Source organism: Suncus etruscus, chromosome 14, assembly GCF_024139225.1.
Source record: "Suncus etruscus isolate mSunEtr1 chromosome 14, mSunEtr1.pri.cur, whole genome shotgun sequence".
NCBI lineage: Eukaryota > Metazoa > Chordata > Mammalia > Eulipotyphla > Soricidae > Suncus > Suncus etruscus.
This window is the reverse complement of record NC_064861.1, coordinates 50,955,513-50,970,752: the sequence shown is the minus strand read 5'-3', so window position 1 is coordinate 50,970,752 and position 15,240 is coordinate 50,955,513. Positions and strand designations below refer to the sequence as shown.

At 47.0% G+C, this 15,240-nt stretch overlaps 1 protein-coding gene across 1 annotated transcript; it reads right to left on the bottom strand.

Annotated features, from left to right (window-relative positions):
- Positions 1-8,464: 8,464 nt before the first annotated feature.
- On the bottom strand, positions 8,465-9,747 carry LOC126027177 (metallothionein-1-like). Its single transcript, XM_049786164.1, has 3 exons — positions 9,720-9,747; positions 8,969-9,034; positions 8,465-8,556 (listed from the first exon to the last, which is right to left on the bottom strand). Exons 1-3 carry the CDS (start codon positions 9,745-9,747, stop codon positions 8,465-8,467), a joined length of 186 nt encoding a protein of 61 aa, XP_049642121.1.
- Between the last annotated feature and the right edge of the window lie 5,493 nt (positions 9,748-15,240).

The window sequence follows — 15,240 nt, the reverse complement described above, 5'->3', positions numbered from 1 at the left end:
GGACATTGGTAAAGGGAAGATCACACAGGTGGTGAAATGGGCGCTTGAACATATAATGCCTGAACTGTATTGTGAACAACTTGGTAAAACAGAGGTTTGGTAGAACATGGTGTTATAATAAAAATTAAAATAAAAAAGAACAGAGCTGCCTGTAAAATTGAGAATTCAAAGCCGCCAAGAGCAGAGGGTAGAGAAGGGATGTGGAAAATTAGAGCGATATGACAGTGGGTAGAGAACTTGCCTTAAATGCAGCTGACTCCAATATCCCATATGGTCCCTCAAACACTGCTGGGAGTAAACTTGACTAACTCCTGGTATGATGAGAGGGGGTGGGGGGACCCATCAAGAGTGACTCCGGTGAAGGTTGACTGAGTTCTAAAGGCAAAATTCAGGATAAAGATGAGAGTCCTGAGCTGCACAGAGCGGCAGCAGGAACCCTGAGCTGTTGTCAGTTCCCTCAACAGCTTTCTATGAGCTGGGCCCCATCCTTTGAGTCAGGCACAGCTGGATTCTCCCACTTATCCTTCTAGAGAGATCAGGGGAACTGGATCTAGAGTCCAGAAACATCAGGACCAGCTGCTCACCCATGGAAAGGTTTTGACTTGTATGACCTCAGGAAGTTGCATCTCTACTCTGTGCAGATCCTGGACCCTGTGCAGAACAAAGGCCAGCAGGGATGGGGAAGGCTTAGTGCCTGTGGCAGTAATCCAGCAGGGTGCTGCCCTGGAGACTTAGAGGACAGAGACTACCCCCTTGGAAGCTCTATTCAGCAGGATGCCCACTTGCTGTGTCCTCCAAACAGAGCCCTGTTCCAAGGAGCTTTCTCTCAAAGGTCTGTTTGGGGGTCCTGAGAGATGACTCAGTGGCTTTAGTATGAAGCTATCATGATACCATCAAGTCACACCCAGCAACTGTCACCTATTGAGGCCATCAAGACAGTCCCACCATCGAGGATCCCAGAACTGGAAACCCAGCAAAACTGTGGGAGCCAAAATATCTTCTGCCCAGGTGTATTTGTGGGTCAAGAGACCTGATGACAGGGCAGGAAGTGCCAGTCAGGAGCAGGTGCTAATGACTTAGTTCCTACAGAGCCACTATTTCCATTCCAAGGTAGGAGAGCTTCAGTTCAGTGAGGTGGGCTTAACCTGAGATGGGCAGACCCTGACCCTGCATCAAAGCACCAGGTGGCTGAGGAGCTGCTGCTGCCACAGGGCAGCTGCAGACAAGCCGGTTCCTGAGCTCTGGCCACTGTTCTTTAGGATTCAACATCAAACCATTCCTTCTCAATAGCCCCTAGGGCTTACTTTTGGGATTAAGTCCAAATGACTTTGGACCTCCTCCTCATAAAAACACCCTCATAAAACACTCTTCATAAACCACTTCACAGCCTGTGAACTAAAGCAGCCCCTCCCCCAGGGTCCCCCCCCACAGATACATTGAGTCCCCTGCTGAGCCAGCCTCAGGGACACACCTCAGCTCCAAACTCCAGGCTATTAGAAAATAAAAGGTTTTAGGGAATCAGGGCTGGGTTTGGAGGACAGGCTTCAGCCTGACTTAGGAGGAGCTGCCACATTAGGAGCCAGATCACACAGGGAGTGCTCCAGACACAGGGGGTAGGAGTCCTGTTAGAGGCATTAGGTGTTCCTGGGACTTGGTATCTGGGGAGGTGGTTGGCAGTGCCACTCCTTCAGCAGGGTTCACACCCTGGGATAGACTGTGATGGCTCTAGGGTTCCAGGAACAACCTTCCTATGTCATACCTCTCTATTTTCTTAGACAATTTTTCACCCTCATGAAACGTGTGTATAGTCTGTAATATGTGTATTGAATCAAAAATGGTTGTGTTGGACCAGAGAGATAGTAGAGCAGGCAACTGAATAGAAGCCAGCCGAGTTGATCCAATGCACCAATTACAGCTCCCATACTTAACAGGAGTGATTCCTGAGCACAGAGCTAAGAGTAAGACCTGAGCACTGCTGGGTATAGCCCAAATAAAAACAAAAATATTTTTATACTAGCTTTTCTAAAATTGTTCAGTAATTCAGTTTATTTTATTAGAGAGGAAAAACCCAGCAACATATATGAGGGGCCATGAAGTGCTGGATCAAACTCAGGGCCATAAAATTTTTAGTTCCTTGGTAAAATCAAAACAGTAGGAGATGGTATTCCTTCTCCTCTAACCAAAAACTGAAGATGAACAAGATTCCAGAAGGGAATTATGTTAATCTTTACAGCCCAGAAAAATCTGTAGGGTTGCAGAAGAGAAATGCAAAGAGAAAGCATCTGCTTGAAGGGCCCAGGTGGACAGAAGCCAAAGCAGACAGAACTATGGGAATCTTCCCACCTTCAATTTGACAACATTCCTAGGGAGAACCAAGTACACTTCCCAAGGCACATAGAAGACCCAAAGCCAGAATAAAGCCAACAACTTTTATTTCCATTCCCATTTTTCTAAACAGTGATGGGAGTCAGATCAGGCCCACAGGGTGGATAGTAGTCTATCTGCATGTTGCTCTATGCACATATGAGGGGATGCTTGGACTCTGCCCTGCCAGCTTCAGGCTCAGTCTCCCCTCTTCAGGCTCTGCCTCTCCAGGTTCAGGTGCAACAGCTGCACTTGTCCGATGCCCCTTTGAAGGTGCAGCCCTGGGTACACTTGGCACAGTCTGGAGGGCAGCAGGAGCAACACCCTGCAAGGAGAGGTCAGAGATATCAATCAGCACAGACCCCACTGTGCTCCTCCTCAGTGACCCTGCACAGCTCTTGGCTTCATAAGCTCTGCCAGTCCATGGCTCTGAGCTTGAAATGGCCCGAGTCAAAGTCCCCCAGGGTGGAAAGACAAGTTGACACATGCCCCCACACCAAATCAAGGCAACAAAGCAGAGCCTTTAGAATAGCACCCCAGGATGCAGGAGAGGCTCATCGAACCTGATCAGTTCTGTCCTTATCACTCAATTTTCCCATTCCAGAGATGTTGACACCAACCTCCTCAATGGCTCTCAAACTGATTGAGGTGCTGATACCCGGAGCTCTGGTCTGAGCTCCTGCTGCTATGCTCTGGGGTTCTCTGTGCCCCCAGAACCACCCACCTTCTGTGTTTCTACTCACTTTGCTTGGATGAGCTGCATTTGCAGTCTTTGCACTTGCAGGGCGGCACAGGTGCAGGAACTACCTGTAGAGGGAGACAGAGAGTCAGGAAGGGGAGAATTGTGTTTGTGAAGTGTGGGGGGTGCCTGGAGGCTACACAATTCAACCATAAACTCCTCTTTTCCTGTCAAATCCTATGCTACAGTATTTGAGAATCTGGCTCTGAAAAACCAAATTAAAAAAACAAATAAATGAATGAATAAAATATTAATTAATTGAATTAAAATTAAAATATTAAAACAACATTTAAAGATGGTGGGTCCAAGCTATATTTTATAAATTAAGGTATTTGCCTACAACAAACCAACCCTGGTTTGATCGCCAACTTAGATTATCTCCATTCAGATCCCAGAATAAAGAAACAGGAGAAAGCTCTGGACACAGCCAGTTGTGGCCCAAACGAATCCACCTGTTCTGCAATCACCACAACCACAACCAAAAAATAAAATAAAATAAATAAAATAAAATAAAAACGAGCCAGAGCAATTGCACAGCAGATAGGACACTTGCCTGGCATCCCAGTGGTCCCCCAAGCCTGCCATTAGTAATTTGTGAATGTAGAACCAGGACTAACCCATGAGTATTGTTTGAGACTGCGTACAAACAAAAATAAGAAAGGGAGAGAGAAAAAAAAGGAAAGCAACAGAGTTCAGGCAATGCTGAGAAAAGCTCCTGAGCAGGCTGTACCACTCCTGCCCCTTACCAATACTGCAGGACTACTTGGGGTCCACTTGACAGTGAGGGGAGGCTGGAGGCTGGAGGATCCAAGAATGCACTTGGCTTTGGAAGACTTAGTGCCTCTTGAGGAACGTTATAGGGGAGGAAGTGGGACAGGGCTACCCCACCTGCACCCACCCAGATGATCTGCTCTGAGAGCTCCTCTATTGGGCTGTGCCACTGGTGGACCAGAACCCTCCTTAGCTGAAAAGATTCTCAGGAGCCACTTGAGCTTCACCTGGGCATTCCCAATGGTCAGGACTAGGGGCTTCTCTGTGCAACCTTCTGTCAGCTACTGTGATCCTCATAGATGGTCCATATCTGTGCCCATTTGTTCGTTGCTTGAAGTTATGTCAGAGCTGCCTCCCCTAGCCGGGATGTGGACCTTTTCTCTTCATTCAGAGAGCTGCAGGAACCAGGCATTGCTTGTTCCTTCTCATGAGGACCTCCAAAAATTTCTCCCCACATAACCACAGAGGACAAACAGACCTGTGAGCACATTTCCCAGGCCTCTCTTTACCTTTTTTGGTTTGTTTGTTTTTGTTGTTGGTTCATGTCTGGTGGTGCTCAGGACTTACTCCTGACACTAAGCTTAGGAATAAATCCTGGCTGGGCTAGGAAGACCTTATGGGGTATCCAAACAGAACCAAGGTCAACCATATGCTGGAGAGTACCGTACTCTATACTATTGCTCTGGCCTTCCTGGCCCTAATTTCCTGAGTACCCACTGATTGGCCAGTCCCTTGTCTCAGTGCTGCAGAAACACTTGCAGTCCATCTGGCAATGAGTAGAGATGGGACCTCAACAAACAAACCTGCTCACAACCTGGGGGCATCCTTTAGTTTAGGGGGCTGGTGATTCTATCAAAATGGAAGGAAAGTGAGTCATTCCATTTTTTTCATACAATGACCTAGGTACTTCTCTATATAAGTATTGCCATCTAGGGGCCACATTGAGTGGTGCTAATGGCTTAGTCTCTACTTAGTCCTCAGGGATCACTGTCCTCTGTCCTCCTGGTGGTGCTCAGGGGAACATGATGTGATTCCAGGTCCCTAACCCGAGTGGGTGCATGTGATGCAAGTGCCTGAGTCTCTGTGCTGTCTCCCACCCCTCTGCATATGCATCTGTGGGTCTGCTTCTCTGAGATAAACGGATGTGCCTTTGGTTGCAACAAAGATTGAGGTCTGTATCTTCACTAAAGAGAAGTAGCAATAAGAATAGCTTGAACATTCTGTAAAACACTAAGTCAGTTCAAGGACAAGGGTAGGCTTCTCTGAGTGTGTTGAGCAACAAGCTATCTTGCTCCTGCTTCAGATCTTTTGTATCATTCTGTGAGTCTAAAACTCCCACTCAGAAAAAAAAAAAAAAAAAGGGCCCGGAGAGATAGCACAGCGGTTTGCCTTGCAAGCAGCCGATCCAGGACCAAGGGTGGTTGGTTCGAATCCCGGTGTCCCATATGGTCCCCCGTGCCTGCCAGGAGCTATTTCTGAGCGGACAGCCAGGAGTAACCCCTGAGCATCGCCAGGTGTGGCCCAAAAAAAAAAAAAAAAAAAAACTCCCACTCAGTGGATTATGCTCATACCTTATTCCTGTGCCCTGAGATAGCTGAGCCACTCAGGTCCCTCAATCATGCAGCACACTTGGATTCCTGATTTGCAGGTAATGCAACCTCTCTGATGCTATGGATGGTGAGGATGAAAATTAGAGATTATGGGGCCCGGAGAGATAGCATAGTGGCGTTTGCCTTGCAAGCAGCCGATCTAGGACCAAAGGTGGTTGGTTTGAATCCCGGTGTCCCATATGGTCCCCTGTGCCTGCCAGGAGCTATTTCTGAGCAGACAGCCAGGAGTAACCCCTGAGCACCGCCGGGTGTGGCCCAAAAACAAAAACAAAAAAAAAAACAAAAAAAAATTAGAGATTATGAAAGTTTATTAACCTTGTACATAAGGAAAGAGAGAAAGAGAACTAACAGAGGAGAGAACAGAGAGAAGAAAAGAGGAGAGAGAATTTGGGGTAACATCCAACCATTCTCAGGATATACTCCCTGCTTGGGGCTTAGGAGCTCAGGGGACCATTTAGTGCCAGGAACATATCCAAAATCTAGGGTAGAAAGCATATTAATTGCTTTGAACCTACAATCTACCTGTATTTGCCCTATTCTAGACTAGGAATCGAAGCACATGTAGGTGCCATCTTTTGAAGCGAGTGACACAGAGGTTTACTTCTGCAGATTGACTACAGCATCACAACCTCATGGAAACTCTTGCTCCTTAATCCATGAGTCCATGGAGATGAGGGCCCCAACTCTGCACAGAGCATCAGTGGGGAACCTGAGCTGCTCTTAGCTCCCTCTGCTGTCCTATGTACTCTGGGAATTCAGATTTCATTCTTCTAGCCAGCACTAGCTGGATTTTCTGCACTGCCCCTCCTGAGAGATCAAGGGGCTGGATCTAGAGTCCAGATTCATCAGGACCAGCTGCTCTACCCATAGAGAGGCTGTTGGCTGTGTGACCTCAATGAGTCACTTCCCTCCTCTGTGCAGATCCTGGATCCTATGCAGAACAAACTAACAGTAATGGGGGAAGACTTAGTGACTGTGGCAGGCCAGCATGATGCTGTCCTGAAGATTGTAAAGATAGAGATTTTGAGGACAGATTTTTGAGGTCCCTTACGACCTTGGGACCTTCAGTCAGCAGGATGCCCATCTGTCTGTGTCCTCCAAACAGAGCACTATTTCAGGAGCTTTCACTCCAAGGACTTGTTAGGGGCCCTGAAATGATTCAATGACTCCAGCATAAGTCCATTGTGAGAATATCAGGTCACACCTGGCAAGTGGCCCACATACTGAGGCCATCAAGACAGTCCCAACATGTGGGATCCCAGAACTAGAAACGCAGCAAGTCTGTGGGAGCCAAAACATTCTCTGCCCAGGTGTGAGTGTGGGTCAAGAGGCCTGATAACATGGGAGGAAGTCTGGTCAGGAGCAGGTGCTATTGACTTAGTTCCACAGAGCCACTGTTTTGTTTTCAAGCAGGAGAGTTTCAGCTATGAAACTCAGCTATGCCTAGACCTGAGCAGGGGTAAACACTGACCCTAAATCTCAGCATCAGGTGGCTAGGGAGCTTCTGCTGCCCCAGGGCAGCTGCAGACACGTCCGGTCCTGATCTCTGGCCACTGTTAAGACTCAACATCAAGCCTTTTCTGCTCAATAACCCCCAGGGATCATTTTTGGAATTAAGATGCAAATGACTCTGGGCCTCCTCTTCCTCATAAAATACCCCATAGCCTTTGAACTAAAGCAGCCCCCAAGGGTCCTGAAAATATACAGAGTCCCCTTCTGAGCTAGCCTCAGGGACACTGCAGCTCCAAACTCCTTGCCCTTTGCTGATTTTAGGGCTTGGAGGACAGGCTTCAGCCTGGCCGAGGAGGGGCTCCAATGCTGGGAGCCACAAAACACAGGGAGTGCTCCAGACACAGGGGGTGGGGGTCCGATTAGAGGCATTAGGTGTTCCTGGGACTCAGTATCTGGGAGATGATTGCCTGTGCCACTGCTTCAGCAGGGTCCACACCCTGAGACAGATTATAATGGCTCTAGAGTTCTAGGAACAACCTTCACAAAATTGTCAAATAATTCCTGTCTATTTTTCTAGATAATTTTATACCTTGGTGAAATTTCTGTGTTGTTGTAATATATGTGTTTAATCAAATATGTTGTTGAGGGCCAGAGAGGTAGAGCAGGCAAGGACATGCCTGAGTTGATCCCCAGCATAATTTATAGCCTCCCAGGCCCAAAAGTGATCCTAAGAAGAGCCAGGAACATTGAACTCAGGAACACCGAGAACATTGCTGTGTGTAGCCCAAATAAAACCAAAAATGTTTGCATAAAAGCTTTTCTGGCCAGAGAGGTGGCGCTAGAGGTAAGGCATATGACTTGCAAGCGCTAGCCTAGGATGGACCACAGTTTGATCCCCCAGCGTTCCATATGGTCCCCCAAGCCAGGGATGATTTCTGAGCACATAGCCAGGAACATCAAACTGGTATGGCCCCAAAACAAAACAAAACAAAAAAGCTTTTCTGAAATTGTTTAATAATAGTTTATTTTATTTGGAAAGGAAAATTCCAGCACATATTTGAGAGGTAATTCTGTGCTAGGATCAACCTCAGAGCCTTAAATAATATCTTCAGTTCATTGGTAGAGATCAGAGAAGATGGGATAACCTTGTCTCTACCCTAAGGACTGCATTAGACAGAAGAAAACTCCATTTATCCTACAGCCCTGTGAAGTCTTAATGATAGATAAAGGGAAAAACAGAGACAATCTGTCTGCTTTAAGGACCCAGGTGGACAGAGCCAAAGCAGACAGAACTATGGGAATTTCCCCCACCTACAATTTTTCCACCATTCTAGGTGGGAACCAAGTCCATTTTCCCAAGGCACAGAGAAGATCCAAAGCCCGAATAAAGCCAACAACTTTTATTTCTGTTCCCATTTTCTAGAACACAAATGAGAGCCAGAAGTTCAAGCCCACAGGGCAGGCAGTGGTCTCTCTGTCTGTTGCTCTATGTACACCTGGGGGGATGCTGGACTCTGCCTCGCCAGGTTCAGGCACAGCAGCTACACTTGTTTGATGCCCCTTTGAAGGTGCAGCCCTGGGCACACTTGGCACAGTCTGGAGGACAGCAGGAGCAGCACCCTGCAAGAAGAGGCAGAGATGTTAGCACAGACACTACCACATTCCTCCCCAGAGACTCTGAAAAACTACGGGCATCATGAGTTATGCCGGGACCTGATTCCTGATCTCAAAATCGCCTGAATCAGAGTCCCCTAGGGACAAAAAGACAGGCTGACACTGGCCCCAAAACCAAATCAAACCAAACAAACAGAGTCTGCACATTAGCCCCTAGAAAGCAGGAGAGCCACATCCTACTCTGATCTGTCCTTGGCACTCTGGATTTGTCTCAATTTTTCCCATCCCAGATTAATAACACCAACCACCTCAATGGTCCTCAAACTCGCTGAGGTTTGATGCTCTGTCCAAGGCTCCTGCTGCAGTATTTAGGGGTCCCTGTACCCCTATAATCACCATGCCTTAGAGCCCTGCTCACTTTTCTTGGGGGAGCTGCATTTGCAGTCTTTGCACTTGCAGGGGCCCACGCAGGAGCAAGATCCGCCTGTAGAGGGAGATAGAGAGTCAGGCATGGTGTGAGGAGGAGGTGAATGCAGGAAAGAGCAGTATGTGGAGGAGGAGACCGAGGAGTCCAACCATAAAACTCTGATTCTGTCAAATTCTACTGCTTTAGTTCTTCAGAGTCTGGTTCTCCAAACCAAACCAAACAACCCCACCATATATATATTTTGTCTATTTCAGTCTACTTTCTAGCGTTAACGAAGCCTGCTGGAAGCCAGGAGATGATACCCATCTCCACTAGGATCCCAAAGAACCAAGTGTAAGCCCTGGATACAGACAGTAGTGGCCCAAACCAATTTCTCAGTCTTCACCAACACCCCCATCATCACTAACAACAACAACAACACGAAGGAGCACAGCACGAGTTCACTGGCTTTGCACCTGGACAACCCCTGGTCTATTCTGTGCCTCCTCTGATATCCCACACCTGCCAGAATAATTACTGAGTGGCGCAGAACCAGGAGTAACTCCTGAGCATTGCTGGGTATAAACCACAAACAAAATCAAGAAAGAGAGAAAAGAAAAAGGAAAGTAGTGGAGCAGCGAGCTCAAAACAAGCGGAAAAAGGCACTTGAGCAGGCACTGCCACTTCTGTCCTCATGCTTGCTTCAGGTCAGGCTCCATTTGTGTCTGGGGAAAGGGTGTTTGGTTCAGAGAGGGCATCTTACCAGTACTACAAGAACACTTAAGGTCCATTTGGAAGAGCTGGGATCAGAATGCTCTGAAGCTGAGTGGCTGAGAGGTTGGGTGAGGATGCAGGAGGCAGGAGATCCAAGGATGCACTTGGCTTCGGAAGATGGAGAGACTTCTGGGGAACCTAGGCTGAATTTATAGGGAAGAAGGTGGGGCAGAGCTGCCCCACCCTGCATCCACCCAGATGATCTGCTCTGAGAGACCCTTTGCTGGGCTGTGCCACAGGAGTAGCTGGACCCTCCTTAGCTGGAAGTGATGCTCAGGAAGCACCTGAGCTCCACCTGTGCATTCCTAGTGGTTAGGACCAGGGGCTCCTGTGTGCAACCTTTTGTCAGCTACTGTGATCTCCTAGATGGTTTATATCTATGTCCATTGTGTCCTGCATGCTGCTATGTTGGAACTGCTTCCTCCAAGCTGGGCTGTGGACCTCATCTTTCCATTCAAAGATCTGGAGTACCAGGCATTACTTGTTTCTTCTCATGAGAACCTCAAGAAGTTTCTCTACACACTGTCAGAGGGCAAACAGACCTCCACAGCCTACTTTCTTCTCACTGGGAGCAGAACTGTGGCATATTTTTCAGGCCTCTTTGCCTCTTTCTGCTCAGTTTGTTTATTGTTGTTGGGTCACTCTGGTGGTACTTGGGGATTACTCCTGACACTGAGCTCAGCGATCTCTCCTAGCAGGGCTTTAGGGACCAAATGGGGAGCCCAGATCGAACCCAAGGCATGCAAGCGCCTTGTCAGATGTACTATTTCCTATACTCCATGTCCCAACTTTCCCAGAGTGACCACTGATTAGTCAATTCCCTATCCCTCTCACACTTTAATGACATATCTGCTCACTCCCTGTAGGTATCCTTGTAGACTAGGGTTCGGGTGATAATATCAGAAAGTAAGAAAGTGAGTAATTTCATTTCTTCACACAATCACATAGGCATTACTAAATGAGCATCAGGTAATTTTTTTGGAGGAGGCACTTTCAGTGGCTTTCAGGATTTAGCCTTGATCTGTGATCACGTATCACTCCTGGTGGTCCTCAGGGGAACATTACACGAATTCAGGTCTCTCCCCCGAGTGGAGGCATATAAAGCAAGTGCCTGAATCTCTGCAATTTTTTCCCCATCCCTCTGCATATGGGTCTGTGGATCTGCCTCTCTGAAATAAACTGATGCCCATTTTCATTGGAAAAAGACTTAGGTCTGTATCTTCACTAAAGATAAGATATTCTTCAATAAGAATAGCTAGAACATTCTGTGAAACACTAAGCCAGTTCAAGGGCATGGGCAGGCTTCCCTGATACCCCAAGTGTGGGAACCAAGGGCAGTCTTGCTAGTGCTTCAGATCTCTTGTATCATTCTGTGGGACTGGAAATTCAGTGGGAACAGTTGACACCCCAAAACACACCATCCCCAATCTGTACAATCTACTCAGGGCCTTCAGCAATGCAGTACACTAGGATTCTTGGTTTGCAAATAATACATGGATGATGAGAATAATATTGAGACAGGATTTTTTTTTCTTTTGGGTCACAATGGCCATGCTCAGGGGTACCTACTGTACTTAAGAATCACTTAAGAATCACTCCATGGGGCCGGTGAGGTGGCACTAGAGGTAAGGTGTCTGCCTTGCAAGCGCTAGCCAAGGAAGGACCGCGGTTCGATTCCCCGGCATCCCATATGGTCCCCCAAGCCAGGAGCGACTTCTGAGTGCATAGCCAGGAGTAACCCCTGAGGGTCACCAGGTGTGGCCCAAAAACCAAAATAAATAAATAAATAGAATCACTCCTGAGGCCAGAGAGATAGCATAGAGGTAAGGTGTTTGCCTTGTGTGCAGAAGGTAGGTGGTTTGAATCCCGGCATCCTATATGGTTCCCTGAGCCTGCCAGGAGCGATTTCTGAGCATAGAGCCAGGAGTAACCCCTGAGCGCTGCTGGGTGTGACCCCCCAGAAAAAAAAAAAGAATCACTCCTGGGGCCGGAGAGATAGCATGGAGGTAAGGCCTTTGCCTTGTGTACAGAAGGTCAGTGGTTCGAATCCTGGCATCCCATATGGTCCCCTGAGCCTGCCAGGAGTGATTTCTGAGCCTGGAACCACTGTACTATTGCTCTGGCCCCCTTGTGAGGGTTTTTGTTTGTTTGTTTTTTGGGCCACGCCTGGCTTTGCTCAGGGGTGACTCCTGGCTGTCTGCTCAGAAATAGCTCCTGCAGGCACGGGGGGACCATATGGGACACTGGGATTCAAACCAACCACCATTGGTCCTGGATCGGCTGCTTGCAAGGCAAACACCGCTGTGCTATCTCTCCGGGCCCCCTTATGAGGTTTTTAACTTAGTTTATATATAGGGAGAAAGAAAGAGAGGTGGAGAGGGGGAGAACACAGTGGTAGGACCTTTACCTTGCACTCAGCTGATCCAGGATGAACAGTGGTTAAAATCCTGGCATCCCACATGGTCCCCCATGCCTACCAGGAGCTATTTCTGAGTGTAGAGTCAGGAGTAACCCCTAAGAACCACTATGTGTGACCCACCCCCCAAAAAATGAAAGAGAAAGAGAGAGGGAGATAGAAAGAGACAGAAAGAAAGAAACAGAGAGAAAGAGACAGAGAACCCAAGTGACATTATGTATGGGGAACCAAGATCCATTTCTGCATTGCATAATAAACAATTTTTTGGTCACACCTGCTGATGCTTAGAGGTTACTCCTGGCTATGCTCTTAGAAATAGCTCCTGGCTATTTCCTGGGGACCATCTGAGATGCTGGGGATCAAACCCAGGTCCATCCTGGGTCAGCCGTGTGCAAGGCAAACGCCCTATCGCTGTGCCCAACAAACATTTTTTCTTAAGCACCTGAGCTTTATATGCAAATCTTTTATACAATTGTCAATAACCCACAAGCACAGGAAATTAACAGAAATAACAGCAAGACTGACCTCCAATCCCTAGTCACTTTGCTGATACCTAAAGCCAGGTAGTTTAATGCTAATTGACCATGGACACCCTTGATCTGAATTGAGTCATTTAGGTAATTTAGAATCACATTGGATAGTTGGAGCAAAAGTACAGCAATAGTACATAGGGTGTTTGCTTTGCACCTGGCTACCTCAGTTTCTATCTCTCACATCTAATATGGTCCTTAAAACCTGTCAGGAGTGATTCTTGAGTGCAGAGCCAGAAGTAACAACTGAGCATCACTGGGTGTGCCCCAAATTGCACTGCCCACAAATAATTTCATGTATTAGGTTTGGGTCATAGTATAGTAGGTTGTTATTGTGCCTTGCAGGTAACTATCCTGGGTTCAGATCCACAGTGTTGTATAATACCTAAGTCTGCCAGGAGTATTCTTGTTAATAAAGCCAAAAATAAGCACTGAACAACATTCGATGTGGCCCAAAAACCTTTAAAAAAAATGACATAAATTGGAGTTGGTGGGGCCTGGATTCTGGAACCAGCCCACAGGTTACTCTGGATTGCAACTACTCAAAAGTGGGATCCTAGTGTGTAATTTTATCATCTTGTATTTGAGCAAATATCTTAGGAATTGCAAGGCACAGTAATTGCTAAACTTTGTCTCCTGACTCAACAATTATCTCAACACTGAAGCAAACAAGCAAGGTCATTTTATTTCTGCTTTTGCTTGTTTGGTTTAGGAGTCATGTAGCCCATGCCAAGGGCTACACCCAGATAGGTCTCAAGGCAGCTCCCAAAGATGCTGAGTGCAGATGGTGACAGGACTGAACCTGGGGCCCCTATACACAGAGCATGTGTTCCTGCCTCTTTTGATCTGAAATAGCCCCCTTTCTGGGGTTGGGGAATGGGACTACACCTGGTGGTGCTCAGGTCTTACTCCTGACAGTGCTGAGGAAACTATTCACAATGGTGGGGATCAAACCAGGGTCAGTTGTATGCAAAATAAGCTCAACTCTGTACTGTCTCTCTAGCTCAGACTCAGCCTTCCTAAACAACCTCATGGTACTGGGCTGTTTTCCCTTGTGCATCCAGGTTGTGGAGCTGACCTAGTCATGTGCCCTCTTTCTCACAGTGACTAAACAGTGCTTTTCTTTTTTATTGGGGGGGGGGCTCTCTTCCTGAATGTGACCTGTTAGCCTCTTGGTTCATATATTCATATATTTCTAACAAGGTGAATATCTGTTATTTGTTTCATAGTACAGGTTTGTTTTTATTTTAATTTTTGCCTTCCAGAGTGCTCAGTGGAGCCAGGACTGGTGTGGGCAGTACTTTGCCCAGCTATGCAAACCTGATGGTTCAATGCTTGGGCCCAGGCCTAGAGATTTGGTGCTGCTCAGGCCAAGTCGTCCTGTGAAGCACCAGACACACGAGGCTGTTTTCCAAAGTGGGGGATGTAGTTCAGATAGAATTTGGGTCTTGGGGCTGGAGTGACAACAGTGGGTAGTGTGTCTGTCTTGTATACAGCTGAGCTGGGTTCAATCCCCATAATCCCATATGGTTCTCCAAGCCCACTAGGAGTTATTCTTGAGTGCACAGATAGGAGTACACCCTGAGCAGAGCCAGATGTGGCCCCAGAAAACAACAGCCACAACCACAGAAGCTAGGGTTCATCATGAAAAACACTCAACCCTTTGGTCAGTCTCTTGAGGCCCTTTGAATATGGGGAAGGGATGCACCATACTAACCAGTGCATGTGGGAATCACTCCTGGCTATGCTGGGGGACCATATGCAGTGCCCGGATTGACAAGGTCCCCAACATGCTGGCAAAAACCTTCCTGCCTGAATGGTTTTTAAAGATTTTATTAGCATAAATGACTTTATAATCTTCTTACCCCTCTCATTGAGTAAAAATAAGGCTTCTATACTGTTCCCATAAAATTTATAATTTGCTTACTGTTCTCATAAAATTTCATACTTTTTTTTAATTTGCTAAAGTTTACATCTGTGGGGCCGGCGAGGTGGCGCTAGAGGTAAGGTGTCTGCCTTGCAAGCGCTAGCCAAGGAAAGATCGCCACCTCGGTTTGATCCCCCGGCTTCCCATATGGTCCCCACAAGCCTGGGGCAATTTCTGAGTGCTTAGTCAGGAGTAACCCCTGAGCATCAAATGGGTGTGGCCTGAAAAACAAACAAACAAACAAACAAAAAAACAATAAAGTTTACATCTGTGAACATTAGGGATCATGATTCCTGTTTTAGCAGCAATCCTCATGTAAAATTCACTCAGGTGGAATTGGAATGTAGCCCTATGAAAATATGAAATCATATCCCTAAAATGGCCAATTTAGTACAGAGAATCTCAGGGGAAACAGGATATGAGACTGAGTTCCTGTATTGTCCATGAGACTTGGAGAGGGATCCAGTCTCACAGACATGAAATGTGAGCTCTGATGGAACCTTCAGACAGAACCTAACAGCAATATTTGTAAGAAATTTATGCAAGCTAGAACCCAGGTCTAATCCAGTTGATTCTTTATTGAGCCCCAGAAGCACAAATCCTTTCATGCAAAGCAGAACCAGAACCATCAGAGTCT